The following is a 24,605-nucleotide window of genomic DNA, read 5'->3' as shown; positions in this document are numbered from 1 at the left end:
AAGCTTCACCAAAACTACCGACACACGACAGATTAAGCTTCACCAAAACTACCGACACACGACAGATTAAGCTTCACCAAAACTACCGACACGACAGATTAAGCTTCACCAAAACTACCGACACACGACAGATTAAGCTTCACCAAAACTACAGACACACGACAGATTAAGCTTCACCAAAACTACCGACACACGACAGATTAAGCTAAACACCAAAACTACCGACACACGACAGATTAAGCTTCACCAAAACTACCGACACACGACAGATTAAGCTTCACCAAACTACCGACACACGACAGATTAAGCTAAACACCAAAACTACCGACACACGACAGATTAAGCTTCACCAAACTACCGACACACGACAGATTAAGCTTCACCAAACTACCGACACACGACAGATTAAGCTTCACCAAAACTACCGACAGACGACAGATTAAGATTCACCAAAACTACCGACACACGACAGATTAAGCTTCACCAAAACTACCGACACACGACAGGTTAAGTTTCACCAAAACTACCGACAGACGACAGATTAAGCTTCACCAAACTACCGACACACGACAGATTAAGCTTCACCAAAACTACCGACACGACAGATTAAGCTTCACCAAAACTACCGACACACAACAGATTAAGCTTCACCAAAACTACCGACACACGACAGATTAAGCTTCACCAAACTACCGACACACGACAGATTAAGCTTCACCAAAACTACCGACACACGACAGATTAAGCTTCACCAAACTACCGACACACGACAGATTAAGCTTCACCAAAACTACCGACACGACAGATTAAGCTTCACCAAAACTACCGACACACAACAGATTAAGCTTCACCAAAACTACCGACACACGACAGATTAAGCTTCACCAAACTACCGACACACGACAGATTAAGCTTCACCAAACTACCGACACACGACAGATTAAGCTTCACCAAACTACCGACACACGACAGATTAAGCTTCACCAAAACTACAGACACACGACAGATTAAGCTTCACCAAAACTACCGACACACGACAGATTAAGCTTCACCAAAACTACAGACACACGACAGATTAAGCTTCACCAAAACTACAGACACACGACAGATTAAGCTTCACCAAAACTACCGACACACGACAGATTAAGCTTCACCAAAACTACCGACACACGACAGATTAAGCTTCACCAAACTACCGACACACGACAGATTAAGCTAAACACCAAAACTACCGACACACGACAGATTAAGCTTCACCAAAACTACCGACACACGACAGATTAAGCTTCACCAAAACTACCGACACACGACAGATTAAGCTTCACCAAACTACCGACACACGACAGATTAAGCTTCACCAAACTACCGACACACGACAGATTAAGCTTCACCAAAACTACCGACACACGACAGATTAAGCTAAACACCAAAACTACCGACACACGACAGATTAAGCTTCACCAAAACTACCGACACACGACAGATTAAGCTTCACCAAAACTACCGACACACGACAGATTAAGCTAAACACCAAAACTACCGACACACGACAGATTAAGCTTCACCAAAACTACCGACACACGACAGATTAAGCTTCACCAAAACTACCGACACACGACACATTAAGCTAAACACCAAAACTACCGACACACGACAGATTAAGCTTCACCAAACTACCGACACACGACAGATTAAGCTTCACCAAAACTACCGACACACGACAGATTAAGATTCACCAAAACTACCGACACACGACAGATTAAGCTTCACCAAAACTACCGACACGACAGATTAAGCTTCACCAAAACTACCGACACACGACAGATTAAGCTTCACCAAAACTACCGACACACGACAGATTAAGCTTCACCAAAACTACAGACACACGACAGATTAAGCTTCACCAAAACTACCGACACACGACAGATTAAGCTAAACACCAAAACTACCGACACACGACAGATTAAGCTTCACCAAAACTACCGACACACGACAGATTAAGCTTCACCAAACTACCGACACACGACAGATTAAGCTAAACACCAAAACTACCGACACACGACAGATTAAGCTTCACCAAACTACCGACACACGACAGATTAAGCTTCACCAAACTACCGACACACGACAGATTAAGCTTCACCAAAACTACCGACAGACGACAGATTAAGATTCACCAAAACTACCGACACACGACAGATTAAGCTTCACCAAAACTACCGACACACGACAGGTTAAGTTTCACCAAAACTACCGACAGACGACAGATTAAGCTTCACCAAACTACCGACACACGACAGATTAAGCTTCACCAAAACTACCGACACGACAGATTAAGCTTCACCAAAACTACCGACACACAACAGATTAAGCTTCACCAAAACTACCGACACACGACAGATTAAGCTTCACCAAACTACCGACACACGACAGATTAAGCTTCACCAAAACTACCGACACACGACAGATTAAGCTTCACCAAACTACCGACACACGACAGATTAAGCTTCACCAAAACTACCGACACGACAGATTAAGCTTCACCAAAACTACCGACACACAACAGATTAAGCTTCACCAAAACTACCGACACACGACAGATTAAGCTTCACCAAACTACCGACACACGACAGATTAAGCTTCACCAAACTACCGACACACGACAGATTAAGCTTCACCAAACTACCGACACACGACAGATTAAGCTTCACCAAAACTACAGACACACGACAGATTAAGCTTCACCAAAACTACCGACACACGACAGATTAAGCTTCACCAAAACTACAGACACACGACAGATTAAGCTTCACCAAAACTACAGACACACGACAGATTAAGCTTCACCAAAACTACCGACACACGACAGATTAAGCTTCACCAAAACTACCGACACACGACAGATTAAGCTTCACCAAACTACCGACACACGACAGATTAAGCTAAACACCAAAACTACCGACACACGACAGATTAAGCTTCACCAAACTACCGACACACGACAGATTAAGCTTCACCAAAACTACAGACACACGACAGATTAAGCTTCACCAAAACTACCGACACACGACAGATTAAGCTTCACCAAACTACCGACACACGACAGATTAAGCTTCACCAAAACTACCGACACACGACAGATTAAGCTTCACCAAAACTACGACACACGACAGATTAAGCTTCACCAAAACTACCGACACACGACAGATTAAGCTTCACCAAAACTACCGACACACGACAGATTAAGCTAAACAGGGGAGGGACGGGAGCTGGTCTCCTGAGTCCTGAACTGAGTCACGACCTGCAGGACCCGCACAGGAAACAGCAGGTTTTCACAATAAAAGCCCCTGGGGTCAGTGAGGCTGGGAGTGTAGTTTTGTTTCTTACTCATGAATAAAAGAATAAAAGCGTGATTTGACCTCGTGAACGACTCTTTTTTACACGTTACACAGAAATAAACCTGCAGCAACACGTTCATAACACGTCATCATTTATGAATATATTATAATTTATGAATAAATTATAAGGTATGAATAAATTCAATGATGTGAAGAATAAAAACAATCATTTAAGGTTTGACAGAGAAACAAACTGCTTCTTACTTCCTGTAGAAGAGTCTTCTCCTGTTATTGTGTTTTATTTATACAGGATCAATAAACCACTTCTATTCTATTCTATATTACATATAGATTTACATATATATTTACATATATATATTTATATATGTAAATATATTATTAAAACAAAGAGGACTAAATTCAAAATGTGCTGCGTTGGCCGGGAATCGAACCCGGGTCAACTGCTTGGAAGGCAGCTATGCTCACCACTATACCACCAACGCTCACGGAATTTACGCACGTCAACCAGGGACAGATTCATGTGTTTCCTGCTTCAGTGACGCGTTTCCGCTTCCTGTTTCACTGCGTTTGTCAGCCGTTAAAGTTATTTATTATTTCATTATTATTGTTTCGTTCATTATTAAAGGTTTTTAAAGGTTATTAAAGGTTATTAAAGGTTTTTAAAGGTTATTAAAGGTTATTAAAGGTTTTTAAAGGTTATTAAAGGTTATTAAAGGTTTTTAAAGGTTATTAAAGGTTTTTAAAGGTTATTAAAGGTTTTTAAAGGTTATTAAAGGTTTTTAAAGGTTATTAAAGGTTATTAAAGGTTTTTAAAGGTTATTAAAGGTTATTAAAGGTTTTTAAAGGTTATTAAAGGTTATTAAAGGTTATTAAAGGTTATTAAAGGTTTTTAAAGGTTATTAAAGGTTATTAAAGGTTATTAAAGGTTTTTAAAGGTTATTAAAGGTTTTTAAAGGTTATTAAAGGTTATTAAAGGTTATTAAAGGTTATTAAAGGTTTTTAAAGGTTATTAAAGGTTATTAAAGGTTTTTAAAGGTTATTAAAGGTTTTTAAAGGTTATTAAAGGTTTTTAAAGGTTATTAAAGGTTATTAAAGGTTATTAAAGGTTTTTAAAGGTTTTTAAAGGTTATTAAAGGTTATTAAAGGTTATGAAAGGTTATTAAAGATAATAAGTGACGTTTACTCTAAACTCAGACAAACAAACGGAAGCAGAATAAACTAATTAGATTTTTAAAAATATATTTCTTAATTTAAAACCGCACATTAACAGCAGACTATGAGTTAATATTAATAAATAAAATAAAACTAGATAAACTCTCTGATCACAGCAGCAGCGTGGACAGAAACAGAGAAGAAGAAACATTAAATACAAACACAGAAAATATTAAAAATAACAATAGCAGGAACAAAGTAAACAGTATTGTAATGTTTTACACGGAGGCGCAGAGGAGAATTAATTCTATTCTGCTGCTGACACTTTTAAAAACGCTGTTTTATTGTTGTAAGAACTTTAACGGAAACGCAGATGCTTTTATTTTGAAGGGGTTTTTCAGACCTGCTGGAGGCGGGAAAGCGCCAAAAACCGTAGAAGAAGAAGGAGACTAGCGGAAGTGGTTGTTTGGTAACCGGAAGTGGTTGTTGTGTTTTTGTGTGTGTGTGAAGGCGCCGAACTGAGACCTGCACCCGGGACCTGAACCTTCAAACCCGCTCACAGTTCACCGTCACCCCGCCGGGAGTCCGCGCTCACCCCCCGGGAGTCCGCGCTCACCCCCGGGAGTCCGCGCTCACCCCCCGGTACCGGCTGCCGCTGCCGCTCGAGCCCCGCGGACCGTTAGCTGTTAGCTGTTAGCCGTTAGCTGTTAGCTGTTAGCCGTTAGCTGCTGGGTGTCATGGCGGCGGGAGGCGCTGCTGCTGCTGTCGGTGATGTGGAAGAAGATGCTTCACAGCTGCTGTTCCCCAAAGGTTTGTTTGTTTGTTTGTTTGTTTACTTAGTTATTCATTTATTTATTTACCTCTTTATTAAACCAGATTAAGGTTTGTTTACTTATTTACTTATTTAGTTTGAGAACGCGGAGACCCTGCTGAACTCTGAGGTCCACATGTTGTTGTTGTTGTTGTTCTGATGTTGTTGTTGTTGTGGTTCTGATGTTGTTGTTGTTGTTGTTCTGATGTTGTTGTTGTTGTGGTTCTGATGTTGTTGTTGTTGTGGTTGCCGTGGTGACAGAGTTTGAGAACGCGGAGACCCTGCTGAACTCGGAGGTGCACATGCTGCTGGAGCACAGGAAGCAGCAGAACGAGAGCGCCGAGGACGAGCAGGAGCTTTCTGAAGTCTTCATGAAGACGCTCAACTACACGGCTCGATTCAGCCGCTTCAAGAACCGGGAGACCATCACGGCCGTGCGCAGGTGAGACGGGCGACAGGTGAGACAGACAGGTGAGACGGGCGACAGGTGAGACGGGCGACAGGTGAGACGGGCGACAGGTGAGACAGACAGGTGAGACGGGCGACAGGTGAGACGGGCGACAGGTGAGACGGGCGACAGGTGAGACGGGCGACAGGTGAGACAGACAGGTGGGACAGGGAGACCATCACAGCCGTGCGCAGGTGAGACGGGCAGGTGACAGGTGAGACAGACAGGTGAGACGGGCGACAGGTGAGACAGGCAGGTGAGACAGGCAGGTGAGACAGGTGACAGGTGAGACAGACAGGTGAGACAGACAGGTGAGACAGGCAGGTGAGACAGGGAGACCACCACGGCCGTGCGCAGGTGAGACGGGCGACAGGTGAGACGGGCGACAGGTGAGACAGGTGAGACAGGGAGACCATCACGGCCGTGCGCAGGTGAGACGGGCGACAGGTGAGACGGGCGACAGGTGAGACGGGCGACAGGTGAGACAGGCAGGTGAGACGGGCGACAGGTGAGACAGGTGAGACGGTCGACAGGTGAGACAGGCAGGTGAGACAGACAGGTGAGGCAGGTGAGACAGACAGGTGAGACAGACAGACGAGGCAGGGAGACCATCACTGCTGTCCGCAGATGAGACACACACACACACACACACACACTGGTCCTCTCTCTGTTTCAGTCTCCTGCTCCAGAAGAAGCTGCATAAGTTCGAGTTGGCCAGTTTAGCAAATCTGTGTCCTGAAGCTGCAGAGGAGGCCAAAGCCCTGATCCCCAGGTGAGTCTGATCCACCTCCCAGCACCGGGACCAGGACCAGGACCAGGGTCCACGGCTCCCTCTGGTCCTGCAGACGGCTTAACTGTTGGTGTGTGTGTGTGTGTGTGTTTTCAGTTTGGAGGGTCGGTTTGAAGACGAGGAGCTGCAGCAGATCCTGGACGACATCCAGACCAAGAGAAGCTTCCAGTACTGAGACCAGGACCAGGACCCGGTCTGAGACCAGGACCCGGTCTGAGACCAGGACCCGGTCTGAGACCCCCCTCGCCCCTCTGACCCTGAACGGACTGAACCCACACATTATTCCTGACTTCCTTCTGCCGCCACAATAAAACCCTCTTTGTCTTTTTTACTCGACTGCTGTGATCAGTTTTTAAAGGACGTCTCTGGTCCTGGTCCTGATCCTGGTCCTGGTCCTGATCCAGGTCCTGGTCCTGGTCCTGATCCAGGTCCTGGTCCTGATCCTGGTCCTGATCCTGATCCAGGTCCTGATCCAGATCCTGATCCAGGTCCTGGTCCTGATCCTGGTGCTGTTCCAGGTCCTGGTCCAGGTCCTGATCCTGGTCCTGATCCTGGTCCTGATCCTGATCCTGGACCACACCACACTGGACTGGACTGTGGTGGTTCTGCTTCTTCCTGATTCTCCTCCCTCCAGGGTCAATAAATGTTCCATCAGATCAGATCTGCTTCAGTCTCCAACACGACTGAGACCATGATCCAGGTGTCGCCAGGATCCAGGCGGTACCAGGATCCAGGTGTTACCATGATCCAGGTGGTACCAGGATCCAGGTGGTACCAGGATCCAGGACGTACCAGGATCCAGGTGGTACCAGGATCCAGGTGGTACCATGATCCAGGACGTACCAGGATCCAGGTGGTACCAGGATCCAGGTGGTACCATGATCCAGGACGTACCAGGATCCAGGTGGTACCAGGATCCAGGTGGTACCATGATCCAGGACGTACCAGGATCCAGGTGGTACCAGGATCCAGGTGGTACCATGATCCAGGACGTACCAGGATCCAGGTGGTACCAGGATCCAGGTGGTACCATGATCCAGGACGTACCAGGATCCAGGTGGTACCAGGATCCAGGTGGGTCCTGGTACGTCCTGGATCTGGGTTCCTGGCAGGCCGAGCACATCGCTGATCAATGTTCACAGGTGTAGGTATCATGGCACCACCTGGATCCAGGTGGTGCCATGATCCAGGTGGGACCAGGATCGTCACATGATGCGTCACCGTTTGAATGCACTTAAATAAACAAAGGTGCTGATTGGCTGAGGGGGGTCACATGTCCAGAGACGGCCCCTGGAGCCTGAATCAGACCTTCACACCTGTGAACCGCCTGCCAGGGACGCCGAGACACAGGAAGGGCTTTTATTGTGAAAGGTACGAAGGAAGGAGTAAAGTTATCAAACAGCATCAGTGGTTTTTAATCCTCTTTATTATAAAAACACGGACGTCACTTCAGGTGCGTCCGTCACACGTTGAGGCAGTCGCTGCTTCAGGTGCAGCGTCCGTCACACGTTGAGGCAGTCGCTGCTTCAGGTGCGGCGTCCGTCACACGTTGAGGCAGTCGCTGCCTCAGGTGCAGGGACCGTCCGTCACACGTTGAGGCAGTCGCTGCTTCAGGTGCGGTGGTCGTCCGTCACACGTTGAGGCAGTCGCTGCCTCAGGTGCAGGGACCGTCCGTCACACGTTGAGGCAGTCGCTGCCTCAGGTGCGGCGTCCGTCCGTCACACGTTGAGGCAGTACGCTGCCTCAGGTGCGGCGGTGTCCTCGGGGTCCTGCAGCGCTTCAGGCAGGACTCCAGCAGACGTCCTCACCATCCTGACGCTGTTCCTGCTGAACAGAGTCCTCTCGTAGTCCATCAGCTGCCTCCAGAACCCAGCGTTGGGACGGACGAACGGACGCTGACCCAGAACCACCTCATGAGCCCGCCGGAGACTGAGACCTTCAGACCTGCAGAGACCAGAGATCCTTAGGAAGGTACTGGGACATACTGGACCACCACAGAGAGACGCAAAACCACCGCAGAGAGACGCAAAACCACCGCAGAGAGACGCAAAACCACCGCAGAGAGACGCAGAACCACCGCAGAGAGACGCAGAACCACCGCAAAGAGACGCAAAACCACCACAGAGAGACGCAAAACCACTGCAGAGAGACGCAAAACCACCGCAAAGAGACGCAAAACCACCGCAGAGAGACGCAGAACCACCACAGAGAGACGCAAAACCACCGCAGAGAGACGCAAAACCACCGCAAAGAGACGCAAAACCACCACAGAGAGACGCAGAACCACTGCAGAGAGACGCAAAACCACCGCAAAGAGACGCAAAACCACCGCAGAGAGACGCAAAACCACCGCAAAGAGACGCAAAACCACCGCAAAGAGACGCAAAACCACCGCAGAGAGACACAAAACCACCGCAAAGAGACGCAAAACCACCGCAAAGAGACGCAAAACCACCGCAGAGACGCAAAACCACCGCAAAGAGACGCAAAACCACCGCAGAGAGACGCAAAACCACCGCAAAGAGACGCAGAACCACCGTAAAGAGACGCAAAACCACCGCAAAGAGACGCAAAACCACCGCAGAGAGACACAAAACCACCGCAAAGAGACGCAGAACCACCGCAAAGAGACGCAAAACCACCGCAGAGAGACGCAGAACCACCGCAAAGAGACGCAGAACCACCGCAGAGAGACGCAGAACCACCGCAAAGAGACGCAGAACCACCGCAGAGAGACGCAAAACCACCGCAAAGAGACGCAAAACCACCGCAGAGAGACGCAAAACCACCGCAAAGAGACGCAAAACCACCGCAGAGAGACGCAAAACCACCGCAGAGAGACGCAGATGCAAAGAGACGCAAAACCACCGCAAAGAGACGCAGAACCACCGCAAAGAGACGCAAAACCACATCAGAGAGACGCAAAACCACCGCAGAGAGACGCAGAACCACCGCAAAGAGACGCAGAACCACCGCAAAGAGACGCAAAACCACCGCAGAGAGACGCAAAACCACCGCAAAGAGACGCAGAACCACCGCAGAGAGACGCAGAACCACCGCAAAGAGACGCAAAACCACCGCAAAGAGACGCAAAACCACCGCAGAGAGACGCAAAACCACCGCAAAGAGACGCAAAACCACCGCAAAGAGGCGCAAAACCACCGCAAAGAGACGCAAAACCACCGCAAAGAGGCGCAAAACCACCGCAAAGAGACGCAAAACCACCGCAAAGAGACGCAAAACCACCGCAGAGAGACGCAAAACCACCGCAGAGAGACGCAAAACCACCGCAAAGAGACGCAAAACCACCGCAAAGAGACGCAAAACCACCGCAAAGAGACGCAGAACCACCGCAAAGAGGCGCAGAACCACCGCAAAGAGACGCAAAACCACCGCAGAGAGACGCAAGACCACCGCAGAGAGACGCAAAACCACCGCAGAGAGACGCAAAACCACCGCAAAGAGACGCAGAACCACCGCAAAGAGACGCAGAGAGACGCAAAACCACCGCAAAGAGACGCAAAACCACCGCAAAGAGGCGCAAAACCACCGCAAAGAGACGCAAGACAACCGCAGAGAGACGCAAAACCACGGCAGCGAGACGCAAAACAACCGCAAAGAGATGCAGAACCACCGCAAAGAGGCGCAGAACCACCGCAAAGAGACACAAAACCACCGCAAAGAGGCGCAGAACCACCGCAAAGAGGCGCAGAACCACCGCAAAGAGACACAAAACCACCGAAAAGAGACGCAAAACCACCGCAAAGAGACGCAAAACCACCGCAGAGAGACACAAAACAACCGCAAAGAGACGCAGAACCACCGCAAAGAGACGCAGAACCACCGCAGAGAGACGCAAAACCACAGCAGAGAGACGCAAAACCACCGCAAAGAGGCGCAAAACCACCGCAAAGAGACGCAAAACCACCGCAGAGAGACGCAAAACCACCGCAAAGAGACGCAGAACCACCGCAGAGAGACGCAGAACCACCGCAAAGAGACGCAAAACCACCGCAGAGAGACGCAAAACCACAGCAGAGAGACGCAAAACCACAGCAGAGAGACGCAAAACCACCGCAAAGAGACGCAGAACCACCGCAGAGAGACGCAGAACCACCGCAAAGAGACGCAGAACCACCGCAGAGAGACGCAGAACCACCGCAAAGAGACGCAGAACCACCGCAAAGAGACGCAAAACCACCGCAGAGAGACGCAAAACCACCACAGAGAGAGGCAGAACCACCGCAAAGAGACGCAAAACCACCGCAAAGAGACGCAAAACCACCACAGAGAGACGCAGAACTACCGCAAAGAGACGCAAAAGCAGCACGCACCTCATGAGGTAGGCCATGATCAGGGCGGGCGATCGGCTCCTGCCGGCGGTGCAGTGGACCAGCGTGGTCCCCGTGTGGTTCTGGTTGATCCGTTCAGCCACCGGGTCAAAGTAGCGGCTGAGGGGGGCGTGGGGGCGGTCCTGGACGGGCACGTGGAGGACGCGCAGGCCGTCCAGCGGAGGGTAGGACACGTCCTCCAGCCCGCTGGCGTTGATGATGAGCGTGACGTTCCTGCTGGAGAGGACGCTGAGGTTCAGGGCCGAGTCCAGACCGCTGAGGTACAGGCCCGGGGCCACCAGGGAGACCGCCATGACCCGCTGCACCACCGATGCCACACCGTTAGAGAATCAAGGTTACGCTGTGGAAACACTTTAAAGTTAAAGTCCAAAACTAAGAGCATCACAGCTCCTGCTCCAGAGTAATAATGAAGTGAGTGAAGCTTTAATACTTTAATATTATATTTATATATTTATACTGAAGAGACAAAGAAGATGAGTGAAATGGACTCAATCAAAGACAAGAACCTCCAAACTGTAAATAAATATAAATAACACATTTACTCTAATTATTATTTATACATTTAGTATCGTGTTGTGAACCTTTAAACTAAAACAAAAGGTTCCTGTCAGAAGTGGGATTCGAACCCACGCCTCCAGAGGAGACTGCGACCTGAACGCAGCGCCTTAGACCGCTCGGCCATCCTGACGATACAGCGCGTGTCTGGTATACAGATATATGAACACACAGTGTTACCATTTACAGCATAACAGGAATAAATAAAAGTGCAGATTTACATACAAACAGCAAATAATTACAAACATTTATATTTAATATTTCTGATTGTTCTGCTCCGCTGCTACGATGACGTCACTTCCCCTCAGGGACAAATAAAGTTATCTGTCTTTATATTTCCGCATTTTGAGACACACACACACACACAGACACACACACACACTAACACTCAAACACACAGAGATACACCCTCACAGACACACACACACACAGAGACACACCCTCACACACACACACACACACACACAGAGACACACCCTCACACACACCCTCACACACACACACACACACACACACACACACACGCCCTCTCAGTGTCACGGGACCCAGAGTCAGTTTCACTTGTGTTTCACAGACTGAGGTGAGACTTCCTGTTGTTTCCACTCTGACTTTAACTTCAATAGATTTAATATTAATAATAAACGTAAACACTGTGACGCTGTGTGTGACGCACTTTAACGCCCCCCGGCCCCGGTCCCGGTCCCGGGCTCCGGGGCCGCTGCCCGGTGTTCGGCCTTTAACCCCGGGATTAAACCTTCATGCTGAGTTCAGACCGAAGCCGAACTCCAGAGTCGGACTCGAACCCGCGGTTAAATGTGACACACCCGCTCTGGAGCCCGTGGTGTGTCCGCACTGAGGGGTTCTGTTAATCCGACGGTTCCGTGCACGGAGTCTGGGTCTCTCACCTGTTTACTCCGGATGTGACGACATTAAAAAGAAAACTTCCGGTCCTCTGATATTCTAGTTTTTCAAAGTAAAAGCCCAAGTAACGAATTTTGTAACGTTTGACTTATTGAGGTTTTCTTTTTCTTTTGTTTCCTGTTGTGATGAAGACGACATGAAGACCCAGAACCAGAACCAAGACCAGGTCCCAGCATCAGACCGGACCCTCACAACTGTCATCCCCAAGGTCCGGTACCACCCGAGCATCCAGACCCCGACACCTGCACCTGCACCCAGACTCAGGTCCCCTGCAGGACGCCCCCCTCAGGTGAACCCAGGTATGTTTAGGTACGTTTATGCTCCTAGAGGACACTTTAACACACGTTTATGCTCCTAGAGGACACTTTAACACACGTTTATGCTCCTAGAGGACACTTTAACACACGTTTATGCTCCTAGAGTTCACTTTAACACACGTTTATGCTCCTAGAGGACACTTTAACACACGTTTATGCTCCTAGAGTTCACACTAACACACGTTTATGCTCTTAGAGGACACTTTAACACACGTTTATGCTCCTAGAGGACACTTTAACACACGTTTATGCTCCTAGAGGACACTTTAACACACGTTTATGCTCCTAGAGGACACTTTAGCACACGTTTATGCTCCTAGAGGACACTAACACACGTTTATGCTCCTAGAGGACACTTTAACACATGTTTATGCTCCTAGAGGACCCTTTAACACACGTTTATGCTCCTAGAGGACACTTTAACACACGTTTATGCTCCTAGAGGACACTTTAGCACACGTTTATGCTCCTAGAGGACACTTTAACACACGTTTATGCTCCTAGAGGACACTTTAACGCACGTTTATGCTCCTAGAGGACCCTTTAGCGCACGTTTATGCTCCTAGAGGACACTTTAACACAGGTTTATGCTCCTAGAGGACACTTTAACACACGTTTATGCTCCTAGAGGACACTTTAACACACGTTTATGCTCCTAGAGGACACTTTAACACACGTTTATGCTCCTAGAGGACACTTTAGCACACGTTTATGCTCCTAGAGGACACTTTAGCACACGTTTATGCTCCTAGAGGACACTTTAACACACGTTTATGCTCCTAGAGGACACTTTAGCACACGTTTATGCTCCTAGAGGACACTTTAACACACGTTTATGCTCCTAGAGGACACTTTAACACACGTTTATGCTCCTAGAGGACACTTTAGCACACGTTTATGCTCCTAGAGGACACTTTAACACACGTTTATGCTCCTAGAGGACACTTTAACGCACGTTTATGCTCCTAGAGGACCCTTTAGCGCACGTTTATGCTCCTAGAGGACACTTTAACACAGGTTTATGCTCCTAGAGGACACTTTAACACACGTTTATGCTCCTAGAGGACACTTTAACACACGTTTATGCTCCTAGAGGACACTTTAACACACGTTTATGCTCCTAGAGGACACTTTAGCACACGTTTATGCTCCTAGAGGACACTTTAGCACACGTTTATGCTCCTAGAGGACACTTTAGCACACGTTTATGCTCCTAGAGGACACTTTAGCACACGTTTATGCTCCTAGAGGACACTTTAGCACACGTTTATGCTCCTAGAGGACACTTTAGCACACGTTTATGCTCCTAGAGGACACTTTAACACACGTTTATGCTCCTAGAGGACACTTTAGCACACGTTTATGCTCCTAGAGGACACTTTAACACACGCCTATGCTCCTAGAGGACACTTTAACACATGTTTATGCTCCTAGAGGACACTTTAGCACACGTTTATGCTCCTAGAGGACACTTTAACACACGTTTATGCTCCTAGAGGACACTTTAACACATGTTTATGCTCCTAGAGGACACTTTAGCACACGTTTATGCTCCTAGAGGACACTTTAGCACACGTTTATGCTCCTAGAGGACACTTTAACACACGTTTAGGCTCCTAGAGGACACTTTAGCACACGTTTATGCTCCTAGAGGACACTTTAACACACGTTTATGCTCCTAGAGGACACTTTAGCACATGTTTATGCTCCTAGAGGACACTTTAACACACGTTTATGCTCCTAGAGGACACTTTAACACACGTTTATGCTCCTAGAGGACACTTTAGCACACGTTTATGCTCCTAGAGGACACTTTAGCACACGTTTATGCTCCTAGAGGACACTTTAGCATACGTTTATGCTCCTAGAGGACACTTTAGCACACGTTTATGCTCCTAGAGGACACTTTAGCACACGTTTATGCTCCTAGAGGACACTTTAACACACGTTTATGCTCGTAGAGGACACTTTAACACACGTTTATGCTCCTAGAGGACACTTTAACACACGTTTATGCTCCTAGAGGACACTTTAGCACACGTTCATGCTCCTAGAGGACACTTTAGCACACGTTTATGCTCCTAGAGGACACTTTAGCACACGTTTATGCTCCTAGAGGACACTTTAGCATACGTTTATGCTCCTAGAGGACACTTTAGCACACGTTTATGCTCCTAGAGGACACTTTAGCACACGTTTATGCTCCTAGAGGACACTTTAACACACGTTTATGCTCGTAGAGGACACTTTAACACACGTTTATGCTCCTAGAGGACACTTTAACACACGTTTATGCTCCTAGAGGACACTTTAGCACACGTTCATGCTCCTAGAGGACACTTTAACACACGTTTATGCTCCTAGAGGACACTTTAACACACGTTTATGCTCCTAGAGGACACTTTAGCACACGTTCATGCTCCTAGAGGACACTTTAGCACACGTTTATGCTCCTAGAGGACACTTTAACACACGTTTATGCTCGTAGAGGACACTTTAACACACGTTTATGCTCCTAGAGGACACTTTAACACACGTTTATGCTCCTAGAGGACACTTTAGCACAAGTTTATGCTCCTAGAGGACACTTTAGCACACGTTTATGCTCCTAGAGGACACTTTAGCACACGTTTATGCTCCTAGAGGACACAGAAGCGTTTGACTTATTGAGGTTTTCTTTTTCTTTTGTTTCCTGTTGTGATGAAGTCGACATGAAGACCCAGAACCAGAACCAAGACCAGGTCCCAGCATCAGACCGGACCCTCACAACTGTCATCCCCAAGGTCCGGTACCACCCGAGCATCCAGACCCCGACACCTGCACCTGCACCCAGACTCAGGTCCCCTGCAGGACGCCCCCCTCAGGTGAACCCCGGTCCAGGTGCAGGACGCCCCCCTCAGGAGAACCCAGGTCCAGGTGCAGGACGCCCCCCTCAGGTGAACCCTGGTCCAGGTGCAGGACGCCCCCCTCAGGAGAACCCAGGTCCAGGTGCAGGACGCCCCCCTCAGGAGAACCCAGGTCCAGGTGCAGGACGCCCCCCTCAGGTGAACCCTGGTCCAGGTGCAGGACGCCCCCCTCAGGAGAACCCAGGTCCAGGTGCAGGACGCCCCCCTCAGGTGAACCCAGGTCCAGGTGCAGGACGCCCCCCTCAGGAGAACCCAGGTCCAGGTGCAGGACGCCCCCTTCAGGTGAACCCAGGTCCAGGTGCAGGACACCCCCCTCAGGTGAACCCTGGTCCAGCACCGGAGCAGATCCCTGTGAGTCTGGGGGTCCAGTTGGACCCGGGTTTTGTGGAGGACGTGGAGGTCCTGACCCGCGGACAGAGCACCAACCAGGACTGGTTCAGCTGGAGGAGGAACCGGATCACGGCCTCTGTGGCTCACCGCATCGCTCACTGCCGCTTCATCAACGGCAAGAGCAAGACCCCGCCCCCCTCCTACCTGTCCGCCGTCACAGGTAGGCCACGCCCCCGACGCCACACGTGCTGAACTCAAAACAACAAACAACAGAATAACACGAGGCTTTGACTCCACAGGGGAGGGGCCCAGAGTCCAGACCAGGGCCATGTCCTGGGGGGTCCAGATGGAGGCGGAGGCGGTCCGCAGCTACCAGGTACAGTTACCACACCTGTGATGAAGATGATGAAGATGATGGTGATGAAGATGGTGATGATGATGATGGTGATGGTGATGATGATGATGATGGTGATGATGATGGTGATGATGATGGTGATGGTGATGATGATGATGATGATGATGAAGATGATGATGATGGTGATGGTGACGTTGGTGATGATGTCGTCCTGCAGCAGATGAAGAGCGCTGCGTTGGGGCGCCCGGTCTCGGTTCAGGCGTGCGGTCTGTTCATCGACGCCCGCCGCCCCTGGTTGGCGGCGAGTCCTGACGGCATGGTGACGGACAGCGTGAGCGGGCGGCGGCTGCTCTGCCTGGAGGTGAAGTGTCCGTACAAACACAGGGACAGACGCGTGGAGGACGCCTGCAGGGACGACCGCACCTTCTGCCTGGAGCTGCGGGACCAGGACGGACGGGAGCCTGGAGGGGTAAAAACATCACTGTCCACAAATGTCTCTGACTTCCTGTCCCCATATCTGACTTCCTGTCCTGTCTCTAACTTCCTGTCCTCGTCTCTAACGTCCTGTCCCGTCTCTAACTTCCTGTCCCGTCTCTAACTTCCTGTCCCCGTCTCTAACGTCCTGTCCCGTCTCTAACTTCCTGTCCTGTCTCTAACTTCCCGTCCCCGTCTCTAACATGCTCGTCTCTAACTTCCTGTCCTGTCTCTAACTTCCCGTCCCCGTATCTAACATGCTCGTCTCTAACGTCCTGTCCCGTCTCTAACTTCCTGTCCTGTCTCTAACTTCCCGTCCCCGTATCTAACATGCTCGTCTCTAACTTCCTGTCCCCGTCTCTGACTTCCTGTCCCGTCTCTGACTTTCTGTCCCGTCTCTAACTTCCTGTCCCCGTCTCTGACTTCCTGTCCCGTCTCTGACTTCCTGTCCCAGTTTCTAACTTCCTGTCCTTCTCTCTAACTTCCTGTCCCCGTCTCTAATGTCCTGTCCCCGTCTCTAATGTCCTGTCCCCGTCTCTGACTTCCTGTCCTGTCTCTGACTTCCTGTCCCGTCTGACTTCCTGTCCCGTCTCTAACGTCCTGTCCTCATCTCTAACGTCCTGTCCCCGTCTCTAACTTCCTGTCCCCGTCTCTAACTTCCTGTCCCATCTCTAATGTCCTGTCCCCGTCTCTAACTTCCTGTCCTGTCTCTAACTTCCTGTCCCCATCTCTAATGTCCTGTCCCCTTCTCTAACTTCCTGTCCCCGTCTCTAATTTCCTGTCCCCGTCTCTAACTTCCTGTCCCCATCTCTGACTTCCTGTCCTCGTCTCTAACATCCTGTCCTGTCTCTAACTTCCTGTCCCGTCTCTAACTTCCTGTCCCGTCTCTGACTTCCTGTCCCCGTCTCTAACTTCCTGTCCCGTCTCTAACATCCTGTCCTGTCTCTGACTTCCTGTCCCCGTCTCTGACTTCCTGTCCCCATCTCTAACTTCCTGTCCCGTCTCTAACATCCTGTCCCGTCTCTAACTTCCTGTCCCGTCTCTGACTTCCTGTCCCGTCTCTGACTTCCTGTCCCGTCTCTGACTTCCTGTCCCGTCTCTGACTTCCTGTCCTGTCTTCCTGTCCCAGTCCCCGGTCTACCGGCTGAAGACGTCGCACAGTTACTACACACAGATCCAGGTCCAGCTGGCGGTGACGGGTCTGCGGCGGGCCGACCTCGCCGTCTTCACCCGGAGGGAGACGGCCATCGTCCCGGTGACCTTTGACCCCGAGCTGTGGGAGGAGACTCTGTCCAAGCTGGAGCGCTTTTACACGGACGCCGTCCTGCCTCATCTGAGAGACACGACGCGGCGGGACACGGCTGCAGCGAGGGCGCCGGAGCTGTAGAGACGCCCCGGCCCTGACCCTCTGTCCCCCCTGTCCCTCTGTCCCCCCTGACCCTCTGTCCCCCCTGACCCTCTGTCCCCCCTGACCCTCTGTCCCCCCTGACCCTCTGTCCCCCCTGACCCTCTGTCCCTCTGTCCCCCCTGACCCTCTGTCCCCCCTGACCCCCTGACCCTCTGTCCCCCCTGACCCTCTGTCCCCCCTGACCCTCTGTCCCCCCTGACCCTCTGTCCCCCCTGACCCTCTGTCCCCCCTGACCCTCTGTCCCCCCTGACCCTCTGTCCCCCCTGACCCTCTGTCCCTCTGTCCCCCCTGACCCTCTGTCCCCCCTGACCCCCTGTCCCTCTGTCCCCCCTGACCCTCTGTCCCCCCTGTCCCCTCTGTCCCCCCTGACCCACTGTCCCTCTGTCCCCTGGAAACACCAGCACCAACAGGAGCGTTCCCCCCACTGAGGACGTTACCATGGATACCAGCGTCTCCACCAAGAAGACGGGTTTCTGTCCTCAAGACCTCCAACGACTCATCATTCATCATTTTAATCATTTTGCATCAAGTTTGAGTCATTTTGCATCAAGTTTGAGTCATTTTGCATCAAGTTTGAGTCATTTTGCATCAAGTTTGAGTCATTTTGCTTCAAGTTTGAGTCATTTTGCATCAAGTTTGAGTCATTTTGCATCAAGTTTGAGTCATTTTGCTTCAAGTTTGAGTCATTTTGCATCAAGTTTGAGTCATTTTGCATCAAGTTTGAGTCATTTTGCTTCAAGTTTGAGTCATTTTGCATCAAGTTTGAGTCATTTTGCATCAAGTTTGAGTCATTTTGCATCAAGTTTGAGTCATTTTGCTTCAAGTTTGAGTCATTTTGCATCAAGTTTGAGTCATTTTGCATCAAGTTTGAGTCATTTTGCATCAAGTTTGAGTCATTTTGCATCAAGTTTGAGTCATTTTGCTTCAAGTTTGAGTCATTTTGCATCAGTGTGAGCAGTGGTGGACTCCTTCTCTTCTGGTCTAAACAGAATCAGGAATATTTTTTTTTTATATATTTTTAATAAATATTCAAATATGTATTAAAGTGTTTCCCACAGTTCTCTTCATTTCAGGGGGGGGGGGGCGTTTAGAGTTTTATCCAATCATCATTCAGCTTCATCTGTTTTTATCCAATCATCATTCAGCATCATCTGTTTTTATCCAATCATCATTCAGCATCATCTGTTTTTATCCAATCATCATTCAGCATCATCTGTTTTTATCCAATCATCATTCAGCATCATCTGTTTTTATCCAATCATCATTCAGCGTCATCTGTTTTTATCCAATCAGCATTCAGCATCATCTGTTTTTATCCAATCATCATTCAGCATCATCTGTTTTTATCCAATCATCATTCAGCTTCATCTGTTTTTATCCACTCATCATTCAGCTTCATCTGTTTTTATCCAATCATCATTCAGCATCATCTGTTTTTATCCAATCATCATTCAGCATCATCTGTTTTTATCCAATCATCATTCAGCGTCATCTGTTTTTATCCAATCATCATTCAGCATCATCTGTTTTTATCCAATCATCATTCAGCATCATCTGTTTTTATCCAATCATCGTTCAGCATCATCTGTTTTTATCCAATCATCATTCAGCATCATCTGTTTTTATCCAATCATCATTCAGCATCATCTGTTTTTATCCAATCATCATTCAGCGTCATCTGTTTTTATCCAATCATCATTCAGCATCATCTGTTTTTATCCAATCATCATTCAGCATCATCTGTTTTTATCCAATCATCGTTCAGCATCATCTGTTTTTATCCAATCATCATTCAGCATCATCTGTTTTTATCCAATCATCATTCAGCTTCATCTGTTTTTATCCAATCATCATTCAGCATCATCTGTTGCCATGGTTGCTAATCTGCCCTCACGCCCTCAGGAGCAGCAGCGCGGGCGCGCGGCAGCTTAAGGTCAATGCTAACGCACCTGTGGCGTTAACCAATCAGCGTCCAGGTGGGCTCACTGGCGCCTGCAGCGTCATCGCGTGCGCGTCTTCTGATTGGATCCGCGGCAAAGAGCGGCAGCGCTGAGCGGACACGAGCGGAGCGGACACGAGCGGCCGCGTCAGTGTGATTCACGAGAATACGGAAGTTTGTAATTAATGTTCAGAGTTCAGCTCGTGTTTAATCACAGGAACAAGTTTAAAGCAGAGCTGGACGCTAAAGAGAGGCCGCACCATGCTAACGGCTAGCATCAGCGGCTAGCATCAGCGGCTAGCATCAGCGGCTAGCATCAGCGGCTAGCATCAGCGCCAAGCATCAGCGGCTAGCATCAGCGGCTAGCTAGCGTGACTCAGCATTAATCAAGCTAACGTGATGTGAGTGATTACACAGCGTTTATGTTTGATTAGAGTGTGTGTGTCTCTGTGTGTGTGTGTGTGTGTGTGTGAGGGTGTGAGTGTGTGAGTGTGTGTGTGGGTCTGTCTGTGTGTGTGTGTGTGTGTCTGTGTGTGTCTGTCTGTGTGTGTGTGTGTGTGTGTGTTGCTATGATACTGCTGGTGTGTGTGTGTGTTACTATGACACTGCTGGTGTGTGTGTTTGTGTGTGTGTTGCTATGACACTGCTGGTGTGTGTGTGTGTTGCTATGACACTGCTGGTGTGTGTGTGTGTGTTGCTATGACACTGCTGGTGTGTGTGTGTGTGTTGCTATGACACTGCTGGTGTGTGTGTGTGTGTGTGTGTGTGTTGCTATGACACTGCTGGTGTGTGTGTGTTGCTATGACACTGCTGGTGTGTGTGTGTGTGTGTTGCTATGACACTGCTGGTGTGTGTGTGTTGCTATGACACTGCTGGTGTGTGTGTTGCTATGACACTGCTGGTGTGTGTGTGTGTGTTGCTATGACACTGCGGGTGTGTGTGTGTGTGTGTGTGTGTGTGTTGCTATGACACTGCTGGTGTGTGTGTGTGTGTGTGTGTTGCTATGACACTGCTGGTGTGTGTGTGTTGCTATGACACTGCTGGTGTGTGTGTGTGTGTGTTGCTATGACACTGCTGGTGTGTGTGTGTGTGTGTGTTGCTATGACACTGCTGGTGTGTGTGTGTTGCTATGACACTGCTGGTGTGTGTGTGTGTGTGTTGCTATGACACTGCTGGTGTGTGTGTGTGTGTTGCTATGACACTGCTGGTGTGTGTGTGTGTTGCTATGACACTGCTGGTGTGTGTGTGTGTGTTGCTATGACACTGCTGGTGTGTGTGTGTGTGTGTGTGTGTGTTGCTATGACACTGCTGGTGTGTGTGTGTGTGTGTGTGTGTGTGTGTTGCTATGACACTGCTGGTGTGTGTGTGTTGCTATGACACTGCTGGTCTGTGTGTGTGTGTGTGTTGCTATGACACTGCTGGTGTGTGTGTGTGTGTGTGTGTGATGTTGCTATGACACTGCTGGTGTGTGTGTGTGTGTGTTGCTATGACACTGCTGGTGTGTGTGTGTTGCTATGACACTGCTGGTGTGTGTGTGTGTGTGTTGCTATGACACTGCTGGTGTGTGTGTGTGTGTTGCTATGACACTGCTGGTGTGTGTGTGTGTGTTGCTATGACACTGCTGGTGTGTGTGTGTGTGTTGCTATGACACTGCTGGTGTTTGTGTGATGATGCGCTGTAGTGTGTTGTAGTGTAGTGTTGTGTAGTGTAGTGTTGTAGTGTAGTGTTGTTGTGTAGTGTAGTTGTGTAGTGTAGTGTGTTGTAGTGTAGTGTTGTTGTGTAGTGTTGTGTAGTGTTGTGTAGTGTTGTAGTGTAGTGTTGTGTTGTGTAGTGTTGTAGTGTAGTGTTGTGTAGTAGTGTAGTGTTGTGTAGTGTTGTAGTGTAGTGTTGTGTAGTATTGTGTAGTGTTGTGTAGTATAGTGTAGTGTTGTAGTGTAGTGTAGTGTTGTGTAGTGTTGTAGTGTAGTGTTGTAGTGTAGTGTTGTGTAGTTGTGTTGTGTAGTAGTGTAGTGTTGTGTAGTGTTGTAGTGTAGTGTCGTGTTGTGTAGTAGTGTTGTAGTGGTGTGTTGTGTTGTAGTGTTGTGTTGTAGTGTAGTGTTGTGTAGTAGTGTTGTGTAGTGTAGTGTTGTTGTGTAGTGTAGTGTTGTGTAGTGTTGTTGTGTAGTGTAGTGTTGTGTTGTGTTGTAGTGTAGTGTAGTGTTGTGTTGTGTAGTGTTGTGTAGTGTAGTGTAGTGTTGTGTTGTGTTGTGTAGTGTAGTGTTGTAGTGTAGTGTTGTGTAGTGTTGTGTTGTGTAGTGTAGTGTAGTGTTGTGTAGTGTTGTGTTGTAGTGTTGTGTAGTGTAGTGTTGTAGTGTAGTGTTGTGTTGTGTAGTGTAGTGTTGTGTAGTGTAGTGTTGTAGTGTAGTGTTGTGTAGTGTAGTGTAGTGTTGTGTAGTGTAGTGTAGTGTTGTGTAGTAGTGTTGTGTAGTGTTGTAGTGTAGTGTCGTGTTGTGTAGTGTTGTGTAGTAGTGTTGTAGTGGTGTGTTGTGTTGTAGTGTTGTGTTGTAGTGTAGTGTAGTAGTGTTGTGTAGTGTAGTGTTGTTGTGTAGTGTAGTGTTGTGTAGTGTTGTGTAGTGTAGTGTTGTTGTGTAGTGTTGTGTAGTGTTGTTGTGTAGTGTAGTGTTTTGTAGTGTTGTGTTGTGTAGTGTAGTGTAGTGTTGTGTTGTGTAGTGTAGTGTTGTAGTGTAGTGTTGTGTAGTGTTGTGTTGTGTAGTGTAGTGTTGTGTTGTGTTGTGTTGTGTTGTAGTGTTGTGTAGTGTAGTGTAGTGTTGTGTAGTGTAGTGTTGTAGTGTAGTGTTGTGTAGTGTAGTGTTGTAGTGTAGTGTTGTGTAGTGTTGTAGTGTAGTGTTGTGTTGTGTAGTGTAGTGTTGTGTAGTGTAGTGTTGTAGTGTAGTGTTGTGTAGTGTAGTGTAGTGTTGTGTAGTAGTGTTGTGTAGTGTTGTGTAGTTGTGTTGTGTAGTGTTGTGTAGTAGTGTTGTGTAGTAGTGTTGTGTAGTATAGTGTTGTGTAGTAGTGTAGTGTAGTGTTGTGTAGTAGTGTTGTGTAGTATAGTGTTGTGTAGTGTAGTGTAGTGTAGTGTAGTGTTGTGTAGTAGTGTTGTGTAGTGTTGTGTTGTTAAAGATGGTCGATGTAGTGTTGCTGGACTTCACACTCCTGTATTGACCCTTAAAAGGCTTTTATTTTGAAATGACGTGTGTGTGTGTGTGTGTGTGTGTGTGTGTGTGTGTGTGTGTGTGTGTGTGTGTGTGTGTGTGTGTGTGTGTGTGTGTGTGTGTGTGTGTGTGTGTGTGTGTGTGTGTGTGTGTGTGTGTGTGTGTGTGTGTGTGTGTGTGTGTGTGTGTGTGTGTGTGTGTGTGTGTGTGTGTGTGTGTGTGTGTGTGTTGCGTTTGGGTCTGAAAGCATAAAGTGCAGAGTCATGGCGTCATGATGATGATGGCTGAAGAGGTGAGGGCATCGCTGCACGCCACGCCACGCCACTGAGTACCAGTCATCTTTCATAAATCATCTTCTGTAAAAGTTTAAAGAGTTTATTCATTTATTATTTTATGATCGTTCACTTTGGTTTAAATAAAGATGCAAATTATGTTTGATTAAATATGAGATAATTATCATAATTATCATAAAACTTCACAGAAACATGTTTTTAGATTATTTAATATTTCATCTGTTAATGGTGTGAAAACATGAAAGAAGCATTTTTGAACTCTGAATGAGTTTGGTCCCCTTTATGCTAATGATATGCTAATGCTATGCTAATGATATGCTAATGATATGCTAATGAGCTCATTAGCATGTTGCAGCGTCAGAGAAGAAGAAGAAGAAGGAGCCGGGCTGTGATTGGTTTATTTTGTCTGAACAAAAAAAAAGATTCAAAACAAACCAAAGAGAAAGTTCGTGACTCCGCCTCCTCCAGAGTTCACTGTGACCTCATCAGCCAACCGCCAATCAGCTCGCAGCAGCAGAGAGGCCACGCCCCCGCTGTGCTCCGACGTCTCGTTGGCTGCTGACGGGGGCGGGGCGTGCGTCAGCAGGGGCGTGGTCTGCCTCCGCGGGGGCGGGGCCTGTCCCAGCAGGGGGCGGGCTCACAGGTAGCCCTCCTTCCTGAACTGCTCGTGCAGAATGTCCCGGTACTCGTCGAAGCCGCCGTCGATGCGCCGCACGCTGCCGCTCTCACACACCCACAGCTCCTTACACACGAGGCGGATCAGACGCTCGTCATGGGACACCAGGATGACCCCGCCCTGAAACACACAACGTCACAGTGAGGTCATACGTGAGGTCACAGGTGAGGTCACAGGTGAGGTCACAGTGAGGTCACAGTGACATCACAGGTGAGGTCACAGTGACATCACAGGTGAGGTCTAAAACACATACGGGGTCACAGATGACATCGCAGTGAGGTCACAGGTGAGGTCACACATGGTGAGGTCACAGACACAGCGAGGTGCG

General features: G+C 48.5%; 5 protein-coding genes across 12 annotated transcripts in view; 3 read left to right on the top strand and 2 right to left on the bottom strand.

Annotated features, from left to right (window-relative positions):
• The first annotated feature begins 3,889 nt into the window (after positions 1-3,889).
• Positions 3,890-24,605, top strand: part of rpl35a (ribosomal protein L35a) — a 48,778-nt gene continuing 28,062 nt past the window's right edge. The window contains exon 1 of the mRNA XM_083913520.1: positions 3,890-3,900. The gene's annotated coding sequence lies outside the window, so the exon portion shown is untranslated. The remainder of the gene's footprint in view (positions 3,901-24,605) is intronic.
• polr2d (RNA polymerase II subunit D) lies at positions 5,008-6,896 on the top strand. The gene is made up of 4 exons (XM_083914573.1): positions 5,008-5,321; positions 5,584-5,764; positions 6,447-6,542; positions 6,657-6,896. The coding sequence occupies exons 1-4, from the start codon at positions 5,249-5,251 to the stop codon at positions 6,733-6,735; spliced, it is 429 nt and encodes a 142-aa protein (XP_083770699.1). The 5' UTR covers positions 5,008-5,248; the 3' UTR covers positions 6,736-6,896.
• LOC310947548 (dual specificity protein phosphatase 14) lies at positions 8,002-12,394 on the bottom strand. Of its 3 annotated transcripts, none has more exons than XM_083914387.1 (3): positions 12,373-12,394; positions 10,895-11,252; positions 8,002-8,504 (listed from the first exon to the last, which is right to left on the bottom strand). In XM_083914387.1, exons 2-3 carry the CDS (start codon positions 11,203-11,205, stop codon positions 8,279-8,281), a joined length of 537 nt encoding a protein of 178 aa, XP_083770513.1. In that variant the 5' UTR covers positions 11,206-11,252; positions 12,373-12,394; the 3' UTR covers positions 8,002-8,278. The 3 variants fall into 3 exon arrangements, with proteins under 3 accessions (XP_083770513.1, XP_083770515.1, XP_083770514.1); XM_083914389.1 differs by lacking the exon at positions 12,373-12,394 and adding an exon at positions 12,292-12,357; XM_083914388.1 differs by lacking the exon at positions 12,373-12,394 and adding an exon at positions 12,141-12,280.
• On the top strand, positions 11,947-18,308 carry LOC310947547 (uncharacterized protein). 6 transcript variants are annotated; one of them, XM_083914386.1, is made up of 6 exons: positions 11,985-12,047; positions 12,520-12,687; positions 15,616-16,161; positions 16,241-16,317; positions 16,514-16,765; positions 17,900-18,308. In XM_083914386.1, exons 2-6 carry the CDS (start codon positions 12,525-12,527, stop codon positions 18,155-18,157), a joined length of 1,296 nt encoding a protein of 431 aa, XP_083770512.1. In that variant the 5' UTR covers positions 11,985-12,047; positions 12,520-12,524; the 3' UTR covers positions 18,158-18,308. The 6 variants fall into 6 exon arrangements, with proteins under 6 accessions (XP_083770510.1, XP_083770512.1, XP_083770509.1 ...); XM_083914383.1 differs by having other exon boundaries at positions 15,412-16,161; positions 16,517-16,765; XM_083914381.1 differs by having other exon boundaries at positions 15,412-16,161.
• The window catches only part of abcf3 (ATP-binding cassette, sub-family F (GCN20), member 3), a 9,776-nt gene continuing 9,152 nt past the window's right edge, over positions 23,982-24,605 (bottom strand). Inside the window, exon 21 of the mRNA XM_083913584.1 lies at positions 23,982-24,397. Coding sequence (XP_083769710.1) covers positions 24,239-24,397 — 159 coding nt within the window. The 3' untranslated portion in view covers positions 23,982-24,238. The remainder of the gene's footprint in view (positions 24,398-24,605) is intronic.

The sequence above is a fragment of the Echiichthys vipera genome, assembly GCF_963691815.1.
Source record: "Echiichthys vipera genome assembly, chromosome: 5".
In the NCBI taxonomy this organism is placed as follows: domain Eukaryota; kingdom Metazoa; phylum Chordata; class Actinopteri; order Perciformes; family Trachinidae; genus Echiichthys; species Echiichthys vipera.
Note: the sequence above shows the minus strand (reverse complement) of the source record. Positions and strands in the feature narration are given on the sequence as shown.

Bases quoted from the DNA above. Each gene is read 5' to 3' on its own strand.
- LOC310947547 (XM_083914381.1), top strand. From the start codon at position 12,525: ATGAAGACCCAGAACCAGAACCAAGACCAGGTCCCAGCATCAGACCGG. The intron at 12,688-15,411 runs GTATGTTTAGGT...GTTGTGATGAAG, and splicing joins CCCCCCTCAGGTGAACCCAG to TCGACATGAAGACCCAGAAC. The intron at 16,766-17,899 runs GTAAAAACATCA...TTCCTGTCCCAG, and splicing joins ACGGACGGGAGCCTGGAGGG to TCCCCGGTCTACCGGCTGAA.
- polr2d (XM_083914573.1), top strand. From the start codon at position 5,249: ATGGCGGCGGGAGGCGCTGCTGCTGCTGTCGGTGATGTGGAAGAAGAT. The intron at 5,322-5,583 runs GTTTGTTTGTTT...CCGTGGTGACAG, and splicing joins ACAGCTGCTGTTCCCCAAAG to AGTTTGAGAACGCGGAGACC. The intron at 5,765-6,446 runs GTGAGACGGGCG...TCTCTGTTTCAG, and splicing joins ACCATCACGGCCGTGCGCAG to TCTCCTGCTCCAGAAGAAGC.
- LOC310947548 (XM_083914387.1), bottom strand. From the start codon at position 11,205: ATGGCGGTCTCCCTGGTGGCCCCGGGCCTGTACCTCAGCGGTCTGGAC. The intron at 8,505-10,894 runs GTGCGTGCTGCT...TGGTCTCTGCAG, and splicing joins ATCATGGCCTACCTCATGAG to GTCTGAAGGTCTCAGTCTCC.